The sequence below is a fragment of the Artibeus jamaicensis genome, unplaced genomic scaffold (genome assembly GCF_021234435.1).
Source record: "Artibeus jamaicensis isolate MK-2021 breed Jamaican fruit bat unplaced genomic scaffold, CSHL_Jam_final contig_1016, whole genome shotgun sequence".
Classification (NCBI taxonomy): Eukaryota; Metazoa; Chordata; class Mammalia; order Chiroptera; family Phyllostomidae; genus Artibeus; species Artibeus jamaicensis.
In genome coordinates, this window is record NW_026521195.1 from 7,322,333 (window position 1) to 7,346,081 (window position 23,749).

General features: G+C 45.8%; 1 protein-coding gene across 3 annotated transcripts in view; it reads right to left on the reverse strand.

Moving 5' to 3' along the window:
- The window catches only part of BMPER (BMP binding endothelial regulator), a 232,772-nt gene that overhangs the window by 116,175 nt on the left and 92,848 nt on the right, over positions 1–23,749 (reverse strand). For all 3 annotated transcript variants that reach the window (XR_008390935.1, XM_053661716.1, XM_053661710.1), the window contains exon 7: positions 1,446–1,545. Coding sequence is in view for 2 of the 3 variants with exons in the window: in XM_053661716.1 (XP_053517691.1) it covers positions 1,446–1,545 (100 nt within the window). In the remaining variant the exon portion in view is untranslated. The remainder of the gene's footprint in view (positions 1–1,445; positions 1,546–23,749) is intronic.

Genomic DNA, 23,749 nt, shown 5'->3' on the forward strand with positions numbered 1-23,749 from the left:
GCTACTTTTATTTGAATGTTAAATAGTCTGACTTCCTCTAACTCAAGAGGCTAAAGATCACATGGAAGAAACTGATATACAGATTTGTAAACTAAAGTCAAAAAATCTCCTGCTCCAGAGACTCCCGTTCACAGACTGTCTCCCTGTAGTTGGTGGCGTGCACACTGCCTTCCTTGTCACTGGGGGCTGGGCTGCAGCGGGTGGAAGCATTGGGCTGAGGAGTCACAGAGGTCTGTGCTCCGGTACCAACCCGTCACCCAGGCTGCACCGCCTTCCAGAAGTCTGCTCCCCTCACAGGACAATAAAACTAATAACTGCGCCTGTATCACACAACGGAATTATATAATATATTTAGTACCTATACACAGGGTTGGCCAAAAAGCTCGTTTAGTTTTTTTTCTGTAAGATGAAAGACACATTTTTCATTTTCACCAATAACTTTGTCGATTTGGATATTTTGAGTATGTTGTCTATCTCCCATGTGATAGAACATTGATTGTTCTCAATTAAAGTCTCAATTTGATCACTATCAACTTCAATTGGTCTACCTCAGTGTGGAGCTTTGTCCATGAGAAATCTCCGGCACGAAACTTCACAAACCACCTTTGACACATCGGATCAGTCACAGCACCTTCTCCATACACGGTACTCATCTTTCATTGCATTTCAGTTGCATTTTTTCCTTTATTGAAGTAATAAAGCATAATATGCCCCAAAATGTTATATTTTATTCCATCACAAATATGAAAATGGCTACACAAAAATTCACCTATTTTGAAAAGTTTTTTAAAAAATGCACGTTGCTATGACAGCTATCACAATAGAATCTAACAAAATTGTTCTGAATGAAGTTAAAGACAACCAAGCACCACTAGAGCCATCTGATGGAAAAAAAACAAACTTTTTGGCCAACTCAATATCACAGCTTTTTAAGATTAAATGAGAAGCAGCACATAAAATATTTCACATGGTACTTAGTATCTAGTAAATATGCAATAAGAAAGAGCTAGTACTTCCTTTTTTGGCTATTATCCATTGTTCCCTTCCAAATCTCTTGTTTTTGGCATGTTATGCTTTTGCCTCTAAAAGTAACACTGGTCCATATTCCTCTGTGTGTTTACTTCACATGCCTTTAAAATCTGTTCCAACTTATCATCGCATACTTGATTAAAGATAGCATCTTCGACACTGTCCTCGCACAAGAGGATATTTATCACCCCGGGCTGTCTGGTGGACCAAGTTCACAGACATGAGGAAAGACAGAGAGGAGCAGCCTCTGCAGAGGCCTCAGAATGGAGACAAACCTGCACCTACCTCATGCTCCTGCGGTTTTCATGAACACAGGACAACCAGGGGACCCCAAGACAAGTGGGTGGAAGAACACATTCAGCAGAAAACTCCGAGGATATATGACATTGTTCTTTGACCTTTAAACTGGCACTCACCCACGCACTTGGGGCAGCACTGTCCTGGGGGGACGTGGCTAAGGTGCTGAGGACAGGAGAGAATGGGACAGACTTCTCGCACGCACTGTGTCCTGCCTCCCTGAAGAAAAGAGAGAGACGTAAATAAGTACATTTGGCCAAGTCAAGTGCATGGGGATGGGATGATCAAGGTGTCTGAACCAAACTGGGCCTTCCCTTACACTGAGGCCCTGGGGTGACTGCTGAGACCCGTGAGATTTCTCCCAAGCCTCCTTCTGTCTTCCATACAAACTGTCCCAGTAAAAAGACTGCCTGCCCTTCAGGAGACGCTGACAGCATCTCCTCTCACACCAGCCACCACCTCATGTCTGTCCTTCTGAAGGCGAGCCAACTGTCTCAGTGTGTCTGAGACTTGAAGCTTTCAGGGCTCCAGCTGGGAACGTGTCAGGAAAACCAGGCCGAGCTGGCCTCCCCGCCCAACCCTCACGCAAGCCAAGGAGCCCTTCAGATTTTGCTGAGACTTTGCTCCTCTTTCGTGTCCCCATCTCTCCGTAGGTCCCACACACATGTTCCACCAGGAAGACCCCCCTGTCTGCCACACCTCAGAGGTGCTGCTGGGGTGGCTTGGTGAGGTTGGGATTGCAGGGAGCCACCCATCTGCTCAAAATGGGTACAGGGACAGCCAGTGTTCAGAAGAACAATTTCACTGAGTTTACCAAGCTGACCTAGTCAATTTCCACTCACTAAGTAGAAGGTACATGGCGACTGATACAGAAAAGACTGGCAGAGCCTCCGTGTGCCCGGGGAGAAGTCTGGAGCCTGCAAATAGTGCCCTTGCCCCCCATTGTGGTCCCTCCAGCACCTATTACCTTGGACACCCATTCCTTCCTCCCAGAGGGCACAGACACAGTGTGCTGACACCACTCCCTCCTCTACCCTCAGAGATACCTGCTTTTCACGCCTCAGCAACTTGTAACTGAATCTTCAGAAAGTGAAGACAGGAATTTAAAAAAAAAAAACTGCTTTCCAGTCCATTTACAGCCAACACCTTTGCAAGCCTAATGTGGAAACTATCCTGTACAAACTGAATTGCTATCAAATTTGTGAATATTTCCAATGGATTGGCTTTTCTGGGATTGGAGGTAGAAACCGACTTAAGAGATTCTCAGGTATCCCTTGTCTTGGGCTGGTGATTTCTACTTCAAGAGGCCCCAGGAAAGGAGGAACTCACCTCAGAGAGCCCTGGGCTTGCCAAGGAATAGATCCCCCCCCCCAGCTGTCCCCACACCTTCGACCCCAACACCAGATGTCAGCCAGGAAGTCACATGCATCCCATGCAAGCACACTGCCGTCTCCCAGTGTCTCTGCCTTCTCTCCCTGTTCTTGCCATTTTTATTATTATGGTTTATTTTTTGGCGGGGATGGAAGAAAAGGGTAGGGTAAATTCTGTGTTTTTAAATATTTATGATTTTGAAACCACTCTAGTGTTGGATTCTTCCCCAAACCAATAAAGAACACAGGAAAAATACCACAAAAGCCCTTTTGTTGTTTTTACATTATTTTCAGGTCAGCAAGAATCGCTCAAAAGCTCCAAAGAATACCTGGCCGGTCCCCGTGCGGTTCCTCACTCACCTCCGCACAATCCTGAAGTCCAGCCCCTTGCCAGACTCCAGAGACACAGAGTCACATTGAGGCCAGACTCGGAGGTCTGCCCCAGCACACACAGAAACCGAGGGAGCCAGATCTGGAGGGAGGACATGGGCTGCCCTTCGCTTTCATTTCAAAGAAATCTACCTGCCAACGCGGCCCTCAAATCCGGAAGCCTTTGGGCCACACAAGGTTACCTCTGCATCAGCTTCTCTTAGGCGCACAGAGAACACATTCTATCTGTCGATATTCTCTGCTCTTGTTGGATCAGCAACTATTTTTCATGCATGTTTTAAAACTAAAACAATTTTAAATGTTGCATAATTGCATTGGACTGAACTTGCCCACACTTTGGAAAGCTGGCAAAAGATTATGTAGACTCCAGTAATTTTCCTTACAATAAGGTCAAAGAGCGAATTTTGCATACCTAATACAACTGCAGTTTGTGTTTCCCTAGAGGCTGTTGAAGTAACTTGAACTCAACCTGGGTCTGATGGTTTGGTCAAGTTTTATTTTGTTTGGGCTGCACCGCTGGGGCACAGCCCCAGTCCCCAGGCCGCATTCCAATGAATGGCTGCAAAGAAAGCCCCCGGCCTTCTGGGCTCGCAACCTGCTTCTAGGATTTCAACTCCGCAGGGACTCCCATCAAACTATAAGCTGTGGCTCCACTGTAAGTGAAACAAGTTAAAGTAGCAGAAGTAAACATTACTGTTTCTATAAAAGTACTCATTCCTACTGTACCCACACTAGCTTGGTTGAGCTTTGGAGGTGGGCTTCCCTGCCTCGACTCTCTTCCAATTCATCCTGGCAGGTTCCACCTGCCCATGACTCCTTTCCAGCATCCATCCATCATTTCATTATTCCATCAAATATGTAAGGCCTATTATATGCTGGGATTCGGCAGTGAGCATAATGCACAAAAATCACTCTTTCTGGAGCCTGCAGCACTGTAGACCACACCCCCGTGCAAAGGTAGAGGATGACTCACCACCGTACTCAGGGTCCAGTGTAACCCGCTCAGGCTAAAAGTCGCTGGCTAACATCTATTTCCTGTCTGTCTTAACACAGAGCGAGACCTTTCCCAGACCCTCTTGCAGTGAGGGTTGGCCCTATGACTCAGTTCTGACCAATGGGAGGTGGATGAAAATAACACACCGCCCTCAAAGATGTCACCCACGAAAGCCTTTCCTGCACAATGCTCTCCACTCTCCCTCCACTGGACGGATAACCAGCTGAATGGAGGGAACATTAAGAGCTTTGAGAAAATGAAGAAAGCCTGCTTTCCTGAGTCACTGTATGGAAATCTGCCCACTCAATACCTACTATTAAATGAGCAAGAAAAAACACTGCTGTGTTAAAACACTCAGACGTATTAATTCTCTATCACCAGTGAGCCAGCCTACTTTGTCCAGAAACCCACAACCTTCTTTCAGTCTCCTTCCCTCCCAACTCCAACCTGAAGACAGGGTTCCAGGTTCCTCATGCCTTTCTTCATTGCCCTCAAGCACATCCTACAACGTCCACCTTTCTTATACAAACCTCTTCCCCTCCCTGCCCCCACCATTGACCCCTATGGGAACCCTGCTTCAGTCAAGGTCTGTGTCAAGTGCCTCCTCCCCTGTGACACCTGCTAGATGTGTCCACGCCCCGTAACCTTCTCCTTCTCCCCATAGCTCTCCTGTTTTCATCTGGACTCCTGCATTTTGACACATCCATACGTTTTAACCCTGCAAGGGGACACTGGTTTTGTCTTCAAGCTAGAGTATTGTTGGGCCAGGGACCAGTCCTTGGAGCGCAGCCCAACATCCTTCAGGAGAGTGATGGGCTCAAGGAATGTTTCAGTAAAAGTCTACTGCACGGAAGACTGAGCCGCCATTGCGATGAGCTCCAGAAGGCAGCTGCCTTCTGCAGACGCCTTCGACTGCAGGGCCCTGCGAGAACACGTGGGCCAGGGCTTCCGCCTCCACTTCCCTTCGTATCTCCTTGGGTTTTGCACAATTTAGGTAACAATCAAATGTTTCTTGGTGCCGAGACTTCCAAAATGAACACTCAACTTCAACTTGCAGAGTCGATGGTGTTCCTAGGACCCCATGTATTTTGCTAGGGGCTTGAAAATTTCTCAACAGTTAAAACATATAGAGACTAATGACTACAGGCGACCCTTGAACAGTTCAGGGTTGAGAGGGGCCAACCTCCGACCAAGTTGAACATCTTCGTATAACTATTACATTCTCTCATCTGGTCAACAACAAAAAAAGGGATGCCAGGAACTTGCGAAGCCCAGTTGAGTTATGATTTTCACCATCTGCGCTTTTCTGGTAAAGCGAGTTTGCTCTTTAGAAGTGGTCATTTGTTCTAACTGCTTCTCTGAATGCTTCTCCAAAAGGAGCTATTTTACCAGAAAGACTGGAAACTTGTCCCAAGTCTCTCTTCTGCTCCCCCCGCCCCCGGTTTTGGTTTTAGCTGATTCAGTCAAGAGCACAAGGCTTTGTGTCAAAGTTTACCCCCGAGTAGCCGTGGTTACAAAATAAAAATCTGTCTTCCTGAGTGCAGTGACGAGTGCAAGATGATGACCCCCCAGCCATGTGCCTGCAGGGTGTGTCTCCACCTGGAGGACCGCCGAGACTGGGGGGGGGGGAGGGAGAAGCGCCCTGCAACATGTGACAGAGTGACAGGGCTCCTGACTGGACCAGGACGCAGAGCCGGGTACCTCCACCGGAGGCGAGAAGCAGAGCGGTGCCCTGGCAACCAGTTACAGCCAACCATCTACACTGGAGCATATTCTAGAGACTTCCCCCCGCAACGTTCAGTTCTTTAAAGAGAATGGAGTTCTCTGTTTCCAGAGGAAGGGGGAACTAGGGGGCAGTAACACTGCAGGGGCTGGCACAGGGGAAACATACATCCTGAGTGCAAGGGTTTATGTGTGACCCGGAAGTCCTACGTCCCAACTTAACACAATGGTGCAAAGCTGATTTGCCAGCAGAGCACCCACTCTGAATTACAAATTGGGTCAAAAGCATCACACACGAATAAACAGATGCCCTTACCCATACCTCTCTGTGACTTGGATCTTTACTGTGGTAAAGTTTCAGAGCCTGACAGTTATTTCCAAGGGTAAAGCTCGTGGTATTTGGCTTTCCCTGTTCTTGGCCAGAGCAGAACAGGAAGTGAAGCTGAGGAGGGGCAGCAGGTAAGCTCTCCGGCTATAAGAAGAGGAGATTGGACAAGAGGAGATGCCCTATTACCCAAGTTGCAGTGGGTAATACTCACACCCAGAGAGAGAGACAGAAGGTAAATATAAAGACACACACATGACATTGGCATGTATGTATATATCGGTGTGGTGTAATAATTACGTGTGTGTGTGTGTGTGTGTGTGTGTGTGTAAGGCTTATGCAGTAGCCTGGGGTTTTGCAGCTTTGGCACTACTGACATTTGGGGTCAGATCAGTGTTTGCTCCGGGGGCTGTGCTGTGCTTGGTAGGATGTGTAGCAGAGTTCCTGGCCTCCATCCACTAGATGCCAGTGTCACCCTTCACTCCCTGGTTGTGACAAACAAATGCCTCTAGACACTGCCAAGTGCCCTGGGGGACAAATCACTTCCAGTGGACAACCACTGCACGAGACCAAAGTGTCCTCAACTGCAGTCCAGGAACTTGCATTTAAAAATATATATATTTTATTTATTTATTTTTAGAGAATGAGGAGGGAGAGAGGGAGAGAAACATCGGTGTTTGAGAAAATACGCCAGTTGCCTCTCGCGTGCACCCAACTGGGACCTGGCCCACAACCCAGGCATGAGCCCTGACTGGGAATGGAATGAGCTACCTATTAGTCAGCAGGCCGGCACCATACCAGCCAGAGCAAAACCTGCGTTTTTAATAATGTACCCAGATGATTTAAGACGCTGCTGCCCGAGGCACTGTCTCTTGCAAAACGCAAAATAAACCTCACACAGAGTCACACAGAGTCAAGGACATGTCAGGAAAGCTTGACCAGATGCCCTATTTTGTCCCATCCAAGTTTAAGCAAACAATACCTGTGGGAAGGATGCACAGGACCGACAAAAACAAATACCCTTTTGTTCTTCACTGCCTATTCACGGAACGTGACCTGCTGCTCTGTCTTCAGGATCAAGCCTGAGACAAATCCCCTTTCTTTTCCCGGTCAATCAATGTTTCTAAGTCCAATTGTTGTTGTTAATGTTGCTGTTTTGGTTTCCTATTGCTGCTGCAACAGTTGCCACACAGCCTTAGTGGCTGGAAACCACGTACATTTCTTATCTCCCCAGCTTGGAGGTCAGAAGTCTGACATCAATCACAGGGCTGAAATCAAGGTGTCAGCAGGGCCACCACATCCCTCCTGGAGGCTCCAGGGAAGAATCCATTTCTGGGCCTTTTCCAGATTCCAGAGGCAGCCCTCATTCCTTGGCTCAGGGCCTCCTCTCCCCATCCACAAAGACAGCAGTATAGCATCTTTAAGTGTCTCTCTGCTCTGACGCCGGCCCTCTGCTCCTGTCATCAGATTTCCTGTGATGGTGACCTCCCTGCCTCCCTTTCATAGGGGCTCTTATAAGAGAGCTTATCCACATAATCCAGGCTAATCTCCCATCTCAAAATCTTTAACTGAATCACATGTGCAAATTCCCTTCTGCCATAGAAAGTAACAGTCACAGATTTGTGGGGTCAGGATGTGGACATCTCAGGAGTCAAGGGGTACATTACTCTGCCCAGCACAATTACTCCTCAAGAGATGACATTTAATCCCACTCTGAGTCCCAGATGTAATATTTCAGGCCAGAAGCTACCACAACGCGCTAGTCTAACCTGCCCCATCTGCCTTTCCCTCACTGAAAAAGCTAGTTGCTCCCATGCGTTTCAGAAAGAAAAGAGAGTCGAGAATCAGTTTAACTCCTGGTGGTGTGGCTGCTGACCTGAAGGAGCTGTTGCTCCTTCTTCCAATGCTCATCTCTAGTCACTCCATCACAGCTTGCAGAAGGTGGCATTCAAAGCAGACCACCTGCGTTTCCCATCTGAGTCTCTCCTTGTCAGAGGCAAAACCACAGGTGCTGATGGACATCTTCAGGGGCAACGTTTGGGGTGTTAATAGAGTAGAAAAACCTCCCTGTTTGCCAACAGGCCTCTTTAAGGGCACGACACCCACCCTGCTGGTGAGCAGCAAACCCCCAAGGTGAAGTTCCTGTCGAGCTGCCTGACTTGGCCAGGCACCCTCGGGCGCGTGCCAGCCAGCCCATAGGGACATCCTTGTGTTCTGGTGGCCAGACAGGTGGCTCCCAAAGCTGGACCATGTTCATCCTCTTCAAACCCAGGCGTGGAAGATGGTAGGAGAAGGCCTGGACTGGCCTCGGCAGGGGTCTGCACAGCCTGGCACAGAGACCCTCCCCTGCTGACCCTGGAGCTCCAGGCCGGCTGCCTGGCTGGGCGGGCCTGGCTGCAGAGAGTTCAGGTGCACACGGAGGTGGAAGCCAAGGGCGCCATGTTGGTGAAATGCGCACCAGGTTCGTGGCACTGACAGGTGATACACAGAGTTCATTATTGCTTCACCTGTGCCACTTTAAAGGGGGGTTCAGTGTTGTGGTTGCTTATCCCCCATTTTTAAAGGGAATATTGTCCTCTTTGAGTCCTTGTTCTTCGCTCTTTCTTGTCACTTAGCCGAATGGCAGGTTTTTGAGTTTTTCTTCATGTTTTTCTTTTAAAAAGAAAAATTTAGAAAATTTTCCTCCTCCCCAAACTGGGCTTTCCATACAGGCAGACACACAGGTCACTGGTAAGACGGGGATTCCATCTGAAGCGAATTTCCAGCTGGTCCCCAGTCTCTGCAAATCTTTCCTTCCTTTCTGGTTTGTTGAGAAGCAGGAAGAGGAGAGTATTCCACTGGCCCAGGCTCGGGACAGATCTGCGCACCAATGCCCTGGGTGCAGGGTACAGAGGAGAGCCCTGGCCACCAGAGTGGACTTGCCAGCCCTGGCAGATCATTTGGTGTCCGTGAGCAGGAGCTGAGGGACAGCTGGGACGTGAGTGATCTGCCCTGAGGACATGACAGTTCCCCCAGGGCTCCCTGAGCAGAGAGTTGGGGCTGGCGGATAGGACCCTGAGAATCTGGCCCTGCCAGGCTAGTGAGCCTGGGTGTCCCGTCCCTGACACGATCGATAAATAAACAAAGAAATCCCTAACAGAACACCCTCCTAATAGTTCAGATTCCGGGAGACCACCCTGGTAGGACATTTCTCAACTGCCACCCGAAAGAAAGAGCCAAAGGAAGGGGACAAGCCCTTTTCCTGCTCCTGCCATCTTTATCCAAGTTCGGCTTTCATCATCACGGACATAGTCAAAGCTGTTACAAGCCTACTGCTGACACATCAAACACTTCCTCTGCAGGCTGGCCCGCTGCCAGGGAGATGAAACGCACAGTCGTAGAATTCACACCTGCTGTGAGCTACGAGCCATTCCTGAAAGAAAGGAAATAACAGCACTGTGCAGCAGGAGGGGCGTTTTTCACGTCCGGCAGGCAGCCTACACCACAGCGGGGCTGGACCTGCACCAGGGAGGAAGGCACAGGGGGACCTCGGAGGGCGGCGAGAGTCTCCACACACGGACCCGCAAAGACAGAAATACAAGCGTCGCTGATGAGCTGTTGCTCTAAAACCTTTCTGTTGACTATGAAGTTTGGGCCACCAAAACTAGTTTAAGTTTACCATGCGCTTTATGTGTTGCTTCATTTTGTTCTCATAATGTCACACTCGGATTCACCATCAGCCCTAAACGAGGCCAAGTGTTCACTAAGGGCGGAAGCTCTGTCTGCCCTTCTTTGGTCTCCCACAGGCGCCTTGGCCTTCCTGGCGTCACAGCACGGGCATCGTGGCGTCCAAAGTGCTGGCTTGTCGGTGGAAGCTCAAAAAAATCCAAAATGTGTTGCTCCAGCGCGGTCTCCGGAGGCACCAAAATATCTGTTGTCTTGAACTGGATGAGTCTTCCTTAAAGTACATCGGCATTCTGTCACTGTATCGACAGAATGATACCTAGAAGTCTTTGAGCTATTTCCTAATATAGTTTGTCTGAAAACACTTCTGAAAAACAAAATGACATTTACAGTTTATTTTAATTGCTGAAGAGCAGTGGACTAGTCCAGGCCCTTTGGCTGGGCTTTGCCTATTCAACAAATACGTGGACACTGGAGTCTTTAATGAAAACTTTCAAAATCTCCATTCAGTATAATCACCGTGTGCCGTTCTGTATTTTGTATCAGGTGCCAATTTCCTAAAACACTAACAGATATTAAAATAGTGTAAGTAAAGTGTCATGGAGTCCTGTAAACACTCTGGCCCCACTGGGGGACACGGTCCAGGTTGACCAGAGGTTTCTGGCGCGACGAGTTCCGACTGGTGGCCCCCTGGGCATCGGCCCTGTTGGCCACTCCAAGTTTATGTTCTGAGATAGTCAGGCTGCGGCCCAGGCCTGGCGAGCTCTTGGGAGGAGCACGATCTAGGCCAGATACGATCAAAGGGGAGAAGTGGACAGGCTGCTGGAAGCAGCCGTGGTGGGGGGCCCGCTTTGAGCCCAAGCCAGTGTTCTGACGTGTCTGGGCAAGTCCCACGGAAGGGAGCGTCTCCCTCATTTGGCTTCTCCTGAGAACAAAATATCCGTGCTGAGGGAGCAGGAGACTCGGCATCACAGAACCAGCGGTGCCTGAGCCCAGGGACAGAAGGAAGGCGTCATCTGCACGCAACTTGGCCTCTGTCCCTTGACCGGCCGGTGCCCTGGGGCCATGTGGCCCAAGGGGAGGAAGACACTGAAAGCAAAGCCCAACACGACAGTTACTGAAACCTAAGTGGAATAGTCAAGGATGGGTCCCACTAGTTTGGGATTCCTAGAATTGAGTCAACCATACCAAAAAAAAAAAGAAAGAAATGGTTTGGGTCCTTCCCGCTTCCCCTCCAGGACGTTAGTGGTGACACACAATCAAGATGCGCAGAGCCTGTGGAAGGAGTAGACACGTCGGCGGAGAACCAAAGAGCCTGGGGAAAGGCAGGGGTTGCCAACAGAGGCACCCTCCGCAGGGAGGCAGCCAGCACAGAAGACGATCCCACCTGCCCAGGAAAGCGGTATTTCCTCTCTCGGGAACATTGACTTGCAGGACAACTGGCCATCGACTTCCAGAAGAGGGCGATGTAGAACAGCACCTGGAGACAAGGCACAGCCGCTTCCTCTGACAAATGTATTTATCGATTGGCCGGGCACAAAGAGACAGTGTCGGTCTCTTGTAGAGGCAGTGAGTTCTACTAAACTGAGCTTCTCCTGGAATGATGTCAGATCACAATCGGAAGTCTTGTGATCATGGCCAGAACACACATGGAGAAGGCCACGAGGGAGGAGGTGGTTCAGGGAGGGAGCAGCCGGGTAGAAGGTTCATCTGGTCATGTACAGGGTCCAAGGGGACCAGAGCTGCATAACTAACAACACGCTTAGCAACCCCAGAGTTTTTTTCAAGAAAGATGCAGGGCCATAGGATGCAATCCTTAACAGATTAAATCCTTAACTTTATGAAAGGAATGGAGAAAAGTTCTACCTAGACAATACAATTAGCAGCTTCTATCAGGAACTAATGCAGAAAGGTCAGTGGTTCAGGACCGGATGTTTTAGAGCATGGCTAGGACTGCAGTTTTTAAGTGCTGGCCAGAACAACTCTAAATGCTTCAGTACCGACCAAGGACAGTCCCCAGGGTTCCCGTGAACTAGTGGAAGCAGAGTGAACAGCCACCTCTGATGGGAAAAACCAATCCACTTAAAACACCCGTCAGGATATCGTGGACCAGAGATGTGCCACTCGGAATGTACCCAGGGGCTCCTTTCAAAGACCAGAGTAAAAGGCGAGTATTGGGGCGGGTGGGGGGGTGTCCAGGACTCAAGGAGGCAGTGGTTCAAAATTATCTACCATTTTATTATGCCAGGCCACCCAGGGGTTGGTGGCAATGTCTTGAAGACAAGCAGATAAGGGGAAATTTATATACTAAAAGGAATATCTAACCCTTTTTTGACCAAGAAATCCAGAAAAATCTTTTTAAAACTGATCTGTGTTGTTTATAAACAGCCTCATCAACAAGTACCACAGTTGGGTTGCCAAGCACAAGAACTGACATGGACAAGCACATCAAAGTATATGATCAACTCATGACTAGAACATGGCCAGTTCTGCCTGGTGGAGTAAACTTGCGATCAGAAGAATGTCCAGCATATCCACAAGGATGTTGACTATAAATACTGCCCTTGCAGTGAAATGTTTCTCTTAGTTTGTAGATATGACAGACAAGTTTTTCTCTGTTCTAAGGAGTGTCCTGAGAAGGCTCTTCAGAGACTCCGTGGGCAAGACTCCAAAATAAAATGTCTCTTCCATGCAAAAACCAAATTGCTAAGGTGGAAAATGCACTTGTGGGTGTTGTAGGCTTGACTTAGAGTGCACAGTGTGGACATTCATGGGCAATGACTCTTTTGTGCCTTTTGCTCTAAGAGGGTGTGTCCAGTGGTCCAGGACAAGCAGTATGACCCACGGAGTCCTAACTGGCCTGGCTTGAGAGCCAGCGAGCCAGCGAGCTCAGCTCTGGCTCCTTTCCCCACAAATGCCCGCAGGCGGACTGACTTTGAAATCCCAAGTGGCTCATTCTCATGGATCGAGTCTGCCTGGAAAATGGATGCTCTCTTGACAGCTGGAATAAAACACGCCACGGTGAGAGAACCAGCAACTGAGAGAGGATCAGGATTCAAAACCCACAATTCTCAGAGGGTCTAATGGGCTTTACTTTAAAAGGCAGAAGAGTTTTTAAAAGTTGGAAACAACAAGAACACCACAATTGTTCCTAGTGAAAATTCTAAGTGATTCTGTTCTCAAACATTCCCAAGCACACATCATTGCAAAAAGGCCATTTCCTTCAGCTAATACTTTGATGTGAGGTCTTTGCATTGAAATGGTCTCAAAACTCCACATCTGATCTATTATTAGAGTTGTAGAAATAGCATCATCCATGAATGTGGAAATGACACTGAACTCCAGATAATGGGTGATAAATCAGAAGTTTCATGGAAAATAATGACTTTCTAAAATGTTTATGAACTCCTAGCCAGTGACGCCATGAGCAGATCTGTGCCTTGACGCTCACTACAAACCAGGAAAGGTTCCAGATTCTAAAGCAAGAAGGGGAACTGGAAAAAGCCCCACTGTTCCAAGGAACAAACCCCTGGGCTTCAGGGCTCCTCCCAGCCGTAGTTTGCGCCTCCCTTACTACTTTCCACCAAAGTTACTTAACTTCTCTAGGATTCTATTTCTTCGGCTATAAATTTGGAAAAACAACAGTACCCAGACTCACAGAGTGCATATAAAGAATGAGATGACGGGGGTAAGGCTCTTAGCCCAGTGCCTGGTACATAGCATGTGCTCATTAAATGGTAGCTCTTTCAATAGTTAGGGTCAAATTGATTTTGAATCCCAGCCAGCTCCATAAGTGAGTGACCTTGGGCTATGTATTTCATCTGAACCTTAGCTATTTTAGTACTAAACAATGCCATTTTCCTCACAAAGCTGTTGTGAAAATTTTATGAAGGAACGTGCTTAAAGTACCCTGAACAGCCTTTGACCTACCTACTTGACCTATAAATTTATCAGTAAAATTGAACCTTTGACACCCTTACCCTACCTTGCCTCCTTTAGGATTAGCCATTCAGAGCCATTCTCTTGGCCAAGAGAACAAGACTGTGAAAGGTCTGGAGCCATGGCAACTTTCACTCTTCATTTGCCAGAGAACACTGCTGTTTTTTTGGCACTGGGAACACATGGAGTAGTTTTCGGGGTGTACGGTAGTATATACATTGCCCGTGTATTTGCATAAAGTTTGAAAGCGCTTTCTTGATATATGCGGTATGACAGCTGCTGTCACAATATGTTTGTGTAAGTTCTATGCAGATTTTATAAAATAAACTTGCAAATGTTTGTTTTTCTGAGGATGGCTGTGTTCTGGAGCTGCAGGGCGAATCATTCTGTCTCCCTACAGAAGGGGACGCAGGCTGGCCTGCTCCCTTGCTGCCTTGCTCCGTGGCCACACACAGGCTGGCGGTCCCCGGGAATGTGTGAGGCCGCCCCGCAGGCAGAGTAGGTCACTGTGTAGCTGTTTTTTAAAAATACTTTTTCTGTAAAAGCCAGCTTTGATGGGCCATGTCTCTACCACCCATCCAAGGCCCACAGGGAAGGCAAGCTGTCACCGCCTGAGCTGGCCGTCCCTCTTTTCATGGGAAGGAGTTAACCAGATGTGAAAGGCAGAGACAACTTTGGACCTGCACAGGCCAGCATTCGCCTGTCTTCTTGCAGAGGCCCCGGAGGGACTGTCCGCGTGGGCTGAATCTTTCCATCTAAACCATCGAGGTCAATTCACATTCAATTACCCCCTGTGGCGTTTCCTAAACTAGTTCTCCGGGGAATCCTGTTTCCTAAGAGGACAACTGGGGTTCCATGACACAGGATTCCTACAAAGCAACAAGCAATGTTGTGTTAAAGTCAGACCGGTTTCTTTATCGCAGGACTTTTCTTATACTTCAGTGCATGTGGATATTCAATGGGGAGGAGGCAGGATACGGTGTTTCTCAAACTTATTTGACCATGGAACCCTTTTGTCACAGCACATAAACATCTTCTGGTGCAATACAACGAGGAACACAATCTGGAAAATGCTGGTCAACTTCCATTTACAACTGTACCTCTGTGCTAAGTATGTATAACTAACTATAGGGTCCTTTGTCTTTGACACAATTTCTTGGTATCAATTTTTGGTTAAATAAGTCTTTATATTGAGTAATCAATATTCCTTAATTGAACAATCAATTCTGCTCCATAGCCTCCTCCTATAAACACTATATTAAAAAAATATGCTCCTCAAATTCATGTTTAAGATTATATTTTTACACATCCCCAAAACCACTCTGACAGAGGTTTTTCATATGTTCATTTGAAGAATACTGTGAATTTAAGCTATCTTGGGATTCCCATTCATTTTTTTTCAGAACTTTTACATATTTTACTATAGAAAAAAAAGTTCCTCAAACCAGTTCACCCTACCCATGTCAAGCATTTCTGGAATATTTCTAAATACCGCAGTATGAAAACTCTACGTCCCACATCCTATGAAAGCAGAGCTGGCTACAAATCCCCAGGCTGACCCTGTGGCATGTGGTTTCCGTGTATTTAAACAGGGTGTTTGGAGAATGTGCTGAGGGCTATTTCAGCCCTGTCTTTCTCTTGTCTTTTTTTTGCCTAGCAAACCTGCCCCTCAATTTTGGGTGGCCTTTAAAAAATTGACACATTGTACCCAAATAGAACCCCTTTAGAATCCTCAGAAGGCGGTAATGTCAGAAACAAAGACCCAAGGAGAAGGCTTATTTACCACGTTAGCTCCCTTTGGGCGGGACTCGTGGGACCGCGGGTGAGGCCGTGACAGCCTTGGGCTGGGTTAGGTCAAGGAGCTGCATGAACAGAGTGGAACAAGGCAGGAGCTTTGGGGACAAGGCAAGGACAGCAGACTGGGAGCAGCCAAAAGCATCAGTGCCTATTCCAGTGCCCAGGGTTTTAAAGAGACAGGAGTCCAAATAGCATGAATTACACACCTGTCTCTAGGCCCTCTTTCCCTGATATTGAAATGAATATTAATGTCAACAAAATATCTCTTTTAGAAAGTGTGAGAGGTTTGAAGCAGCTTCACCATTAATCTGTTATCATTTTTACTCATGACCTTCAAATTTGTCAACATGCATGTATCATTTTATATCTCTAGTTAAAAACTGTGTCTTTTGTTCTCCAGTGTAACCCAGTGCCTTGCAATAAGTAATTACAGCTTTTGCTGATAGAATGTAATGATGGACTGTAATATCACTGGATAATCTACCTTCCCTTTGAAATCCTAGCAAGCAGTTTTCATGAGTTTCCACAATTAATATGTCATTGCCCACATAATATTCCATCGTGCTGATGATATTCTGTGTAATGAACACATAAACAATCCTCAAAATTCCAGTTCTGCCTTCAGGTAAGAAAGGTTTTACACAGAAGCATTCAGGCTGGTCACTCCATCCCCAGCTAGCTGTCCATCTGTCCATAGAAAGGAGTCAGCCAGATGTGACATACAAGGACAGCTTGTCCGTAACTGCACATGGCTCCTTTCTGCCCCTTCAGGTGGTGGAGCCCACAATTTGCGCCTCCTCCCAGGTGGACAAAGTGTATGTCTGGGGACCTTCAGGTGGGTGTCGGCAAAGATGTTTTACAGACATTTCTGGATAAACACACAGGAACGAAAGGACAATGGAAAGGCTAAGAAAACGGGTATGGGGAGTGGAAAATGCTCTATATTTAAACAAGATATGGGTTCTCATCTGGGCCGTATGTGGAAAACGCAGTTTAAATCAGTGGTTTTCAACCTTTTTGATTCAGCAACCCTGTACATAAAACCTACCAAAGAGGTTTTGTTTACATGGCTTATATCTATCTATTACGACTTACTGTATTAGAAATTAAACTCAGAAATTTAAAAAACTTGTTCATTATAAAATAACAAAAATCAATTATATTAACATAAATAGCATATTTTCATGATAATGAACTATATGCTTTCCAAAACAAACAAAATGTTAGTGAGAAAAATGGCACCGTTTACCTTTTTGCAAATCTCCTTTATGTCTGGCTTCATAGAAAATATGGGGTTTTCCTAATTGTTTCATTCAACGTATTGCAATGTATTGTTTTGGATACAGTAAGTAAAGAAAAGCCAGCCTTACTCAGATATGTAGTCAGAAAATAGAGGCAGATTTTAAGAGCCATTTCAAATCATTATGAATACTCTTCTTGGATACAACACCAAAGGTTGGTTACTACATGGAATTTCAAACCATATCTTACAGTTTAGGCAGGCATCCACAAATAATTATTCCACAAATAATTCTCATGACACTGTGATCTGGCCATTTGGAAAATACTGATTTAAATGAATTTTCCAAATGTGGGAAAATTATTAGTGTATTTCATTATCAAATGTTGGTGTATTTCATTATCAAATATTAAAAAGTTACATTTATTATTATCACCTCTTACATCTTCAAAAAGTCTTTAATTATCAGAAATCTGTCAAGCTCACAGTGGCAAATAAAAGTTTTCCAAAATTCTCATTTTCCCAGAAAGGCTCAAATGGTATCACTAGTGACCTAGATTGCCATTCATTTTCTTTAAAGCGATGTGCTCATGTCCCTTTTTTTATTTTTGAGAAGATGTCTTCCACATGCTCTGGTGGAAATCATTTGTCTGTCACTCATTCTTTCAAGTAAAAATGGAATTCCATGAAAAAAGGTGGTTGGTTCAGTTCGCAACTCATAGATACTCATAAGTGGTTTTCCTTTTAACACTCACTGTATTTCAATACTCAGCAAGGCTATTTTTTACATTCAAGGGTAAGCTTTAATAAAAACAAGTAACCTACGGTTTCATCAAGGACATTTTTAAGTAAAAATATATTTTTTTACATCACTGAGAGTACGTGGTGTGGACCAGCACAGGGACCACTGTGGTGCCGTGGAGTCGGCCGTGGCAAGGGTCTGGCACGTGTGCTCACCACCAGTGCAGAAGTGAACGTAGCCCCCCAAAGGCAAACAACATCTCAGTGTTATGATAAAAGGAGGTTTGAACTCAGGAACACTCTGAAACAGTCTTGGGGACGGCCACGGGTCCAAGGTCTACACTTTGAGGAACTTTTGACTTTCACATTCTTGAAGTCTACCTCCTATGAAGTCACCCCTACAACACGAAAAACAAACCAAAGTAGAGCCGCAGGTCTGGGTCACAGAAATGAACTCTGTGGTCCCAGGGAAACACTGAACATCATCACTTAAACCAGCAAGTTCACTTAGTGGCCTGCAATGCCGTATGGACGACGGGGGCAAAAAAGGACCATCACCACTACCCAGGGAGCCAGCCAGGCCTGGGCCATCAAAGCCCGAAAACACCCGTTTTATTCCAGCAAACCTGTCAAGAATCCATATTAGTCATTTGCACCCATAGACTCAGGTATTCAGTAGAAAAAAGAGAGCCTTTGTGTTGGTAAAACATGAAGTATAAACCTAGAAGGCAAGACTGAGAGAAAGCAGATGCTTCTGTCTCCGAGGTTTGTGTTTTTTTCTCTAAAAACATTATCTGTCATCAACTTCAACTCAGAGGACCAACAAAGTACTTTTACAAATAAACGCAGTGGCCATTTTCATTTTCGGGACTCTGAACTCTCGGTGATCAATCGGGTGCAATCCACGTGAGGGCCATGAAATGCCAGCGAACCCTTCTCCGATACACTGTAGGCCGGTTGTCCTCACAAGCCGGTCATTGTCTTGAGTAAACCACAACCCATGAGAACTGTGCCCAGGGTGCTAAAGTTAACAACATGACATTTGCAGCTACTTGCTTAAATTTTCGTCTAAAGGAAACTGAACAAGAAGTTTCCACACTCCCTTTCATTTCAAAAGCCAAGATCCTTGCATAAACTTGCCCCTTGAAGAAGGAAATAATCCAATGGATTATTTTCATTCATAAAAATGATGATAATAAAAATGTCTGATTGTCTAACAGGGTCATCTTTTAACTCTGCCTAGTCTTGTCCCCGCACCATGGCTCCCAACCTGTCTTCTCTAGAGCCACAACCCATCCCAGTTCCCTGACCAATGAGGTAAAAAAGAAAATAAGGGGTAAGCCAGTCTCACACCCTCTACCTTCCTAATTCCCCAGAGGTACTTGAGACTGGATCACCTTCCTTACTAGGCTGGGTCAGGAGGTCATATTCTAACACTGAACCCAAAGTAGGGAACCTAGAATTGTTCCTGAAACTCCAAGAGTTCTTGAGCCTTTATCCGATTACTCCTGATCCCAGGAACCCTCTGTCCACCCAGACTGCCTGGAGCTGGACAAGCTAACTGGTAAACTCTGTTTCAGCCTCTAAACAAATGCAGAAGTCTAACATGTAGGTCAAAATAGTCTAGCAGCTCTATCTCCACAGGTTTTCCTCTTAGGCCCTAGCAGCAGATGAACACATGCCAGGCTCCTCTGCTGGCCCCCAATCTAGTTGACAGACAAACATGTCTGGGACCTGGAAGGAGTATTAGTCCCGCCATCTCTCTCACCCCAACTGACTCATGCTTTCAGGCTGGTTGTCTGCCTCAGCTCCCTTTGTAATCATTGCACATTTACTCTGCCTGACACCTGGGACCCAGAATCACTTCTCTCTCTGCCCCTGAACCTCAGGCTAAGGAATAGAAGCCTCCTTCTTGTAGTAGCAGTTCCTAAAGAGGATGCAACACCTGTGTCCCCAGATGTGTGAGTACCAGGCATTCCTGATTTCTAGAAAATAGCTGCCACCCTCCTGGGATCCCCCCAACTCACCTCAGCCCCAGGGCACTAACCACATGGCTGAAGCTGGGCTGTGAGGGTTCTGTTACCCAATGCCAAGCCCCCTGTCTGGTTGGTTGCACCTTTGACTTTTAGAGTCTACCCTCTGCCTCCTCCCCACTAGCTGTCACATCTGGGAGCCTCAGTGCCACCTAGACAAATACAAACACATAGTTGGAAATCAAAGAACATTATAAATCACTTGATTAAACGGTCAAGTTAGAATTTATGCTTTTGCAAGCCATTGGAGGGGGCAAGTTTGCTATGTTTTGGGTGAATAAATCACCTTGAAAATCCTATTTGTGAACAGTAATTACAAAATTATATACAAACAATTTGCATGGAGTCTATAGATTCATTTTCCCTGGTCATTAAAGCAGAACCCCTGAATCATTACTTGCAAATTACTATGCCTTTACAACCTTCACAGTTCTGGAAATCCTGCATCCGACACCTAGGCTACAGTCTCTCCAAATATCTTCTTTAGATACTTGCATTGGAATTACCTGAGTTGTTTGTGTGAGTGCATACTGCATAAAAATGAAGCCCCCTTGCACCTACTGTATCAGAATCTGAGGGCAGAGCCTGGGATGGCAATGAATGCTTTCTCATTGGAGGTTCGTATTATACGAATAGTACTATTAGTATGCTTCATATCTGGACAAAGGGTCAGTAAAAAGAGGTACATGCAAAAGAGATAAAGTAATCATCATCAACCACAGTAGGAATTCTATAGGTAGTATTTAAAGTCCATGAATCAAGAATGAGCAGTACATGTGTTACATGGAGAAAGACATAGAAAGAAAGAGATAAAAGTACTAGAATTGGTCATTTTGGGGAAAGAATACAGAGTAGGGGTGGGGAGCTATTGGTTTTGTTATTAACCTTTAGTACTATTTGACTTTTTCCATAGCCACATATTAATTTAATTAGAAGTAAACATACATTAAAAGTAAAGGAAATACTCTATTACTCAGACTTTTAATCTATTCAGATGGATGTTTCCATCACATTTCCATTCATCTATGGTTATAAAACGGCACTTCTTGAAACAAACCCATAGTTAATCAAGAATGACTGACTTTTCACTTCTGGTTTACTTGGAAAGAAAACAAAATATGAACCAACATATTATTTTAACCCTTAGCTTGGCTATCTACTCATTAAATAGGTGAAAAAAATTCACAGAACCTTCTCTCTTGACCAAAGGTGAAAAAACACTATTAAATTCCTACAAGTGATCAAAAATGGATTCTAAACATAATTAACTTAGACCACTTCAAATTTCCTGTGCAATAGCTACATAATTCCTACTAAAATGTAACAACATATAGCATAACTCCCTATTCTCTAGAAAGTCGTGTGATTTTGTGTAAAAGGCCACCCAGGCGCCTTCCCCTCACCCCTCCCCTCTGTGGCCCTCTCCAGCAGTTCGAACTCACTTCACTCCTAGTTTCAAAGAGCAACCCAAGTTGGCTCAGAGCCCCTCTGATCACATAGCAAGCAACCTCTGTGACATGAGACAGAGTGCAGTTCCCCTGTGACATCGAGGGGGAGCCCAGAAGGGTGATCAGTCATGTCATCACCACAGACAGCTTGAGACAACTACTGTGTCTGAGACAGACTCGGGACTGCTGCTGAGACAAGGAAAGCAATGTTTGAGCCCTTTGCCAATGTGATCACTCCTTTTCTGCCTCTTCTCTTGCCTTTTTTTTTTTTTTTTTTTTTTTTGGCAAGTGTTAAAGGGATTGGTCCACCCAGTCATAATCTTGTTAAGTGAAGCCAAATCTCAATTACCCTCGCAGGCTATTCCTTCTTCCAGGCTGAGCAGTAGAAAGTTGGCTATAACAAGGGTCCATTCTATGTTCTGCAAAGCTTTAAAAGATTTTGAATTAAATACTGAATCAGAGTCTCCTGATTGAAAAAACTTTCAGAAAGAGTTCAGATTCTGGCTCCATGTTTTGAAGTCTCCATGGCCTAATGGAATTCATGAGTTTGTCTTCCCCTGAGAAGCCACGAAAATGGCAGAAGAGGTTGCCTGAGCAGCTCTCTTCACTGTCAATTCCCCAAACCTATCACAAGACAGGAGAAGACAAAGTATGGAAAACGGTCCCTAGAACCTGCCTCTCACAGAACAGGCCCAGTCAAAAGGAGACCAGAACAGTGAGTCCTACCAAAGGGGAAAGTTTTCAGTTGCAAGTCTCCAATATTTTCAAAAATGAAAGCAGCTTCCTGAGTCCTGCAATTGGGAAAGAATCCCTAAAAGACCCATCGTTAGGTGACAGGAGTTTCTACATAAGCTGGACAGGTTTCGTTAATGCCAAGAAAACTCTGGAAGCCATGAGTGACAAGCACCATGGAGCAGATCAGCGACATTTTTCAATTCATTGTATTACCTGCTGTCTACTAGGACCCCATCACGGCCACCACTCTTCAAGAGCAGCAGTATTCGACAGGCAAGCACGTTCCCCAATGGCAGGGACACATTGCTAGGTCGCACACTTCTGCACCGTGCCTAGCACTCGCTAACTACTTGGGGAGTGGAAGGAGGAACAGATGCCCCAAGCACAAAGGATGAGAACAACTCTGAGAACTTGGCATTTTCTTAGGATAATCATATCCGCCAGAACAAAGTATTACTAAGAGACCTGGTAAACATGTTGTATGTTTCTGCATCAATATAACCAATGAAGAAAGAATGTTAATCTGCTGCCTTTAATAATGCAATGAAAAATGAATGCCAGGGTCACAATTCTCTCTGAATGAATGAATTCTTTGAGGATCTGTTGCGCAGCCAGACACTGGTTCCCATCCTGGCTCAGCCATTTAGTTATTGTGTGAGCATAGGCATAAATGGCCCCTCTGAAAAGACACAACCCACCTCCAAGGACCCTTCTGAAAACCACCCAAATTACCTAAACCTTTATTCACAGTCCCTGGCACAGGTAAAATCCAACAAATACTGCTCTTCCTATGCTCATGTGCAAAAAATACTCATTTTTATTAAATTTCCATTCATTGTATCAGATTAAAATCTTTTAAACAAGGGACTATCTAGAGTGTTTATTATCACGTTATTATTACCAAGTCACAAAAGGAAATTAGTCTGATGTCATCAGGTAAAAGAACACTTGATCACAATTGATCATTCAGGGTTGCCCCAAAATTCAGAGATGATGGACATGAATGGTGGGAACTCCTGTTACTAAGATAGTCCTCCTTAAATATTTGTCCAAAAGTTTCAAAACATGTAAAAAATTTTCTCGCCACATTTCCATTAGCTCTGTCCAAATCAAAAGCCTTTTCTTCCCCGAGCTGGCGATTCTGTTGCCTCAGAGCTGGGGAAGCAGCTCCCTACACAGCAAACACAAGCATTGATAAAGCCAATGACAAACTGGAAAGGAAAGTGCCAGTTAGCCCAACCCCTTCTTTACCCTAAATCTCTGTTTATACACATACACGCCTGTAAAATATGCAAATGTGGGTGTACATGTGTATGTGTACATACACCTATTTCTTAAAGAAATGCACTCTTCAGAGAGAGGTGATTTGAGTTTTGATTTTCCTGTGGGGGAAGATGCAACTATAGAGGGGAAAATGCCACAGGGGGGTCCCTGCTGTCTGCAAAGTGTGCTGACAATTGCCTTCTCTGTCCTCACTTTGTCCATAACTGACTGGCACTCTTTTCTGCTGGCACTCAGCAGACGCTACCCCAGGGGAATAATTCTGGGTAATTCAGGCCAGTAATCCTGGCCCTCACGTCCATTGTCCAGGCCTGATCAGGTGTGTCACTGCTTAAATCTCCTGGCGGTCCTCTCTGCTCTTGGGATAAAAGTCAGCAGAGAAATCTCCAAGTACTTCCATCCACCTCCTGTTTCCACTGCCCACTCCACTCTTCCCAAACCATTTCTAGCATGTTTCGTACTTTCTCTTGTCCCTGAGCCTTTGCGCCTGCTGTCTGCTTGCCATCCACGTGCTTCTTTCCTCCAGCACATCCACGTTTATTGTCCAGATTTCAGCCTGGCTATTACTTCTTCCAGAAAATCTTAAAGAACAGCATCTCCTCCTCTCCCCAAACCCCTCCTGTGGAGCCTCGCTGGCACCTTCCACTAGTCTCTGAGCACCAGTGACTCATGCACAGAGCTTCGGAGTGCTGCATTGCATTTTATGGTCCTTGTTCTGTGGTTGCTAGTAGATTTGCTGTCACTC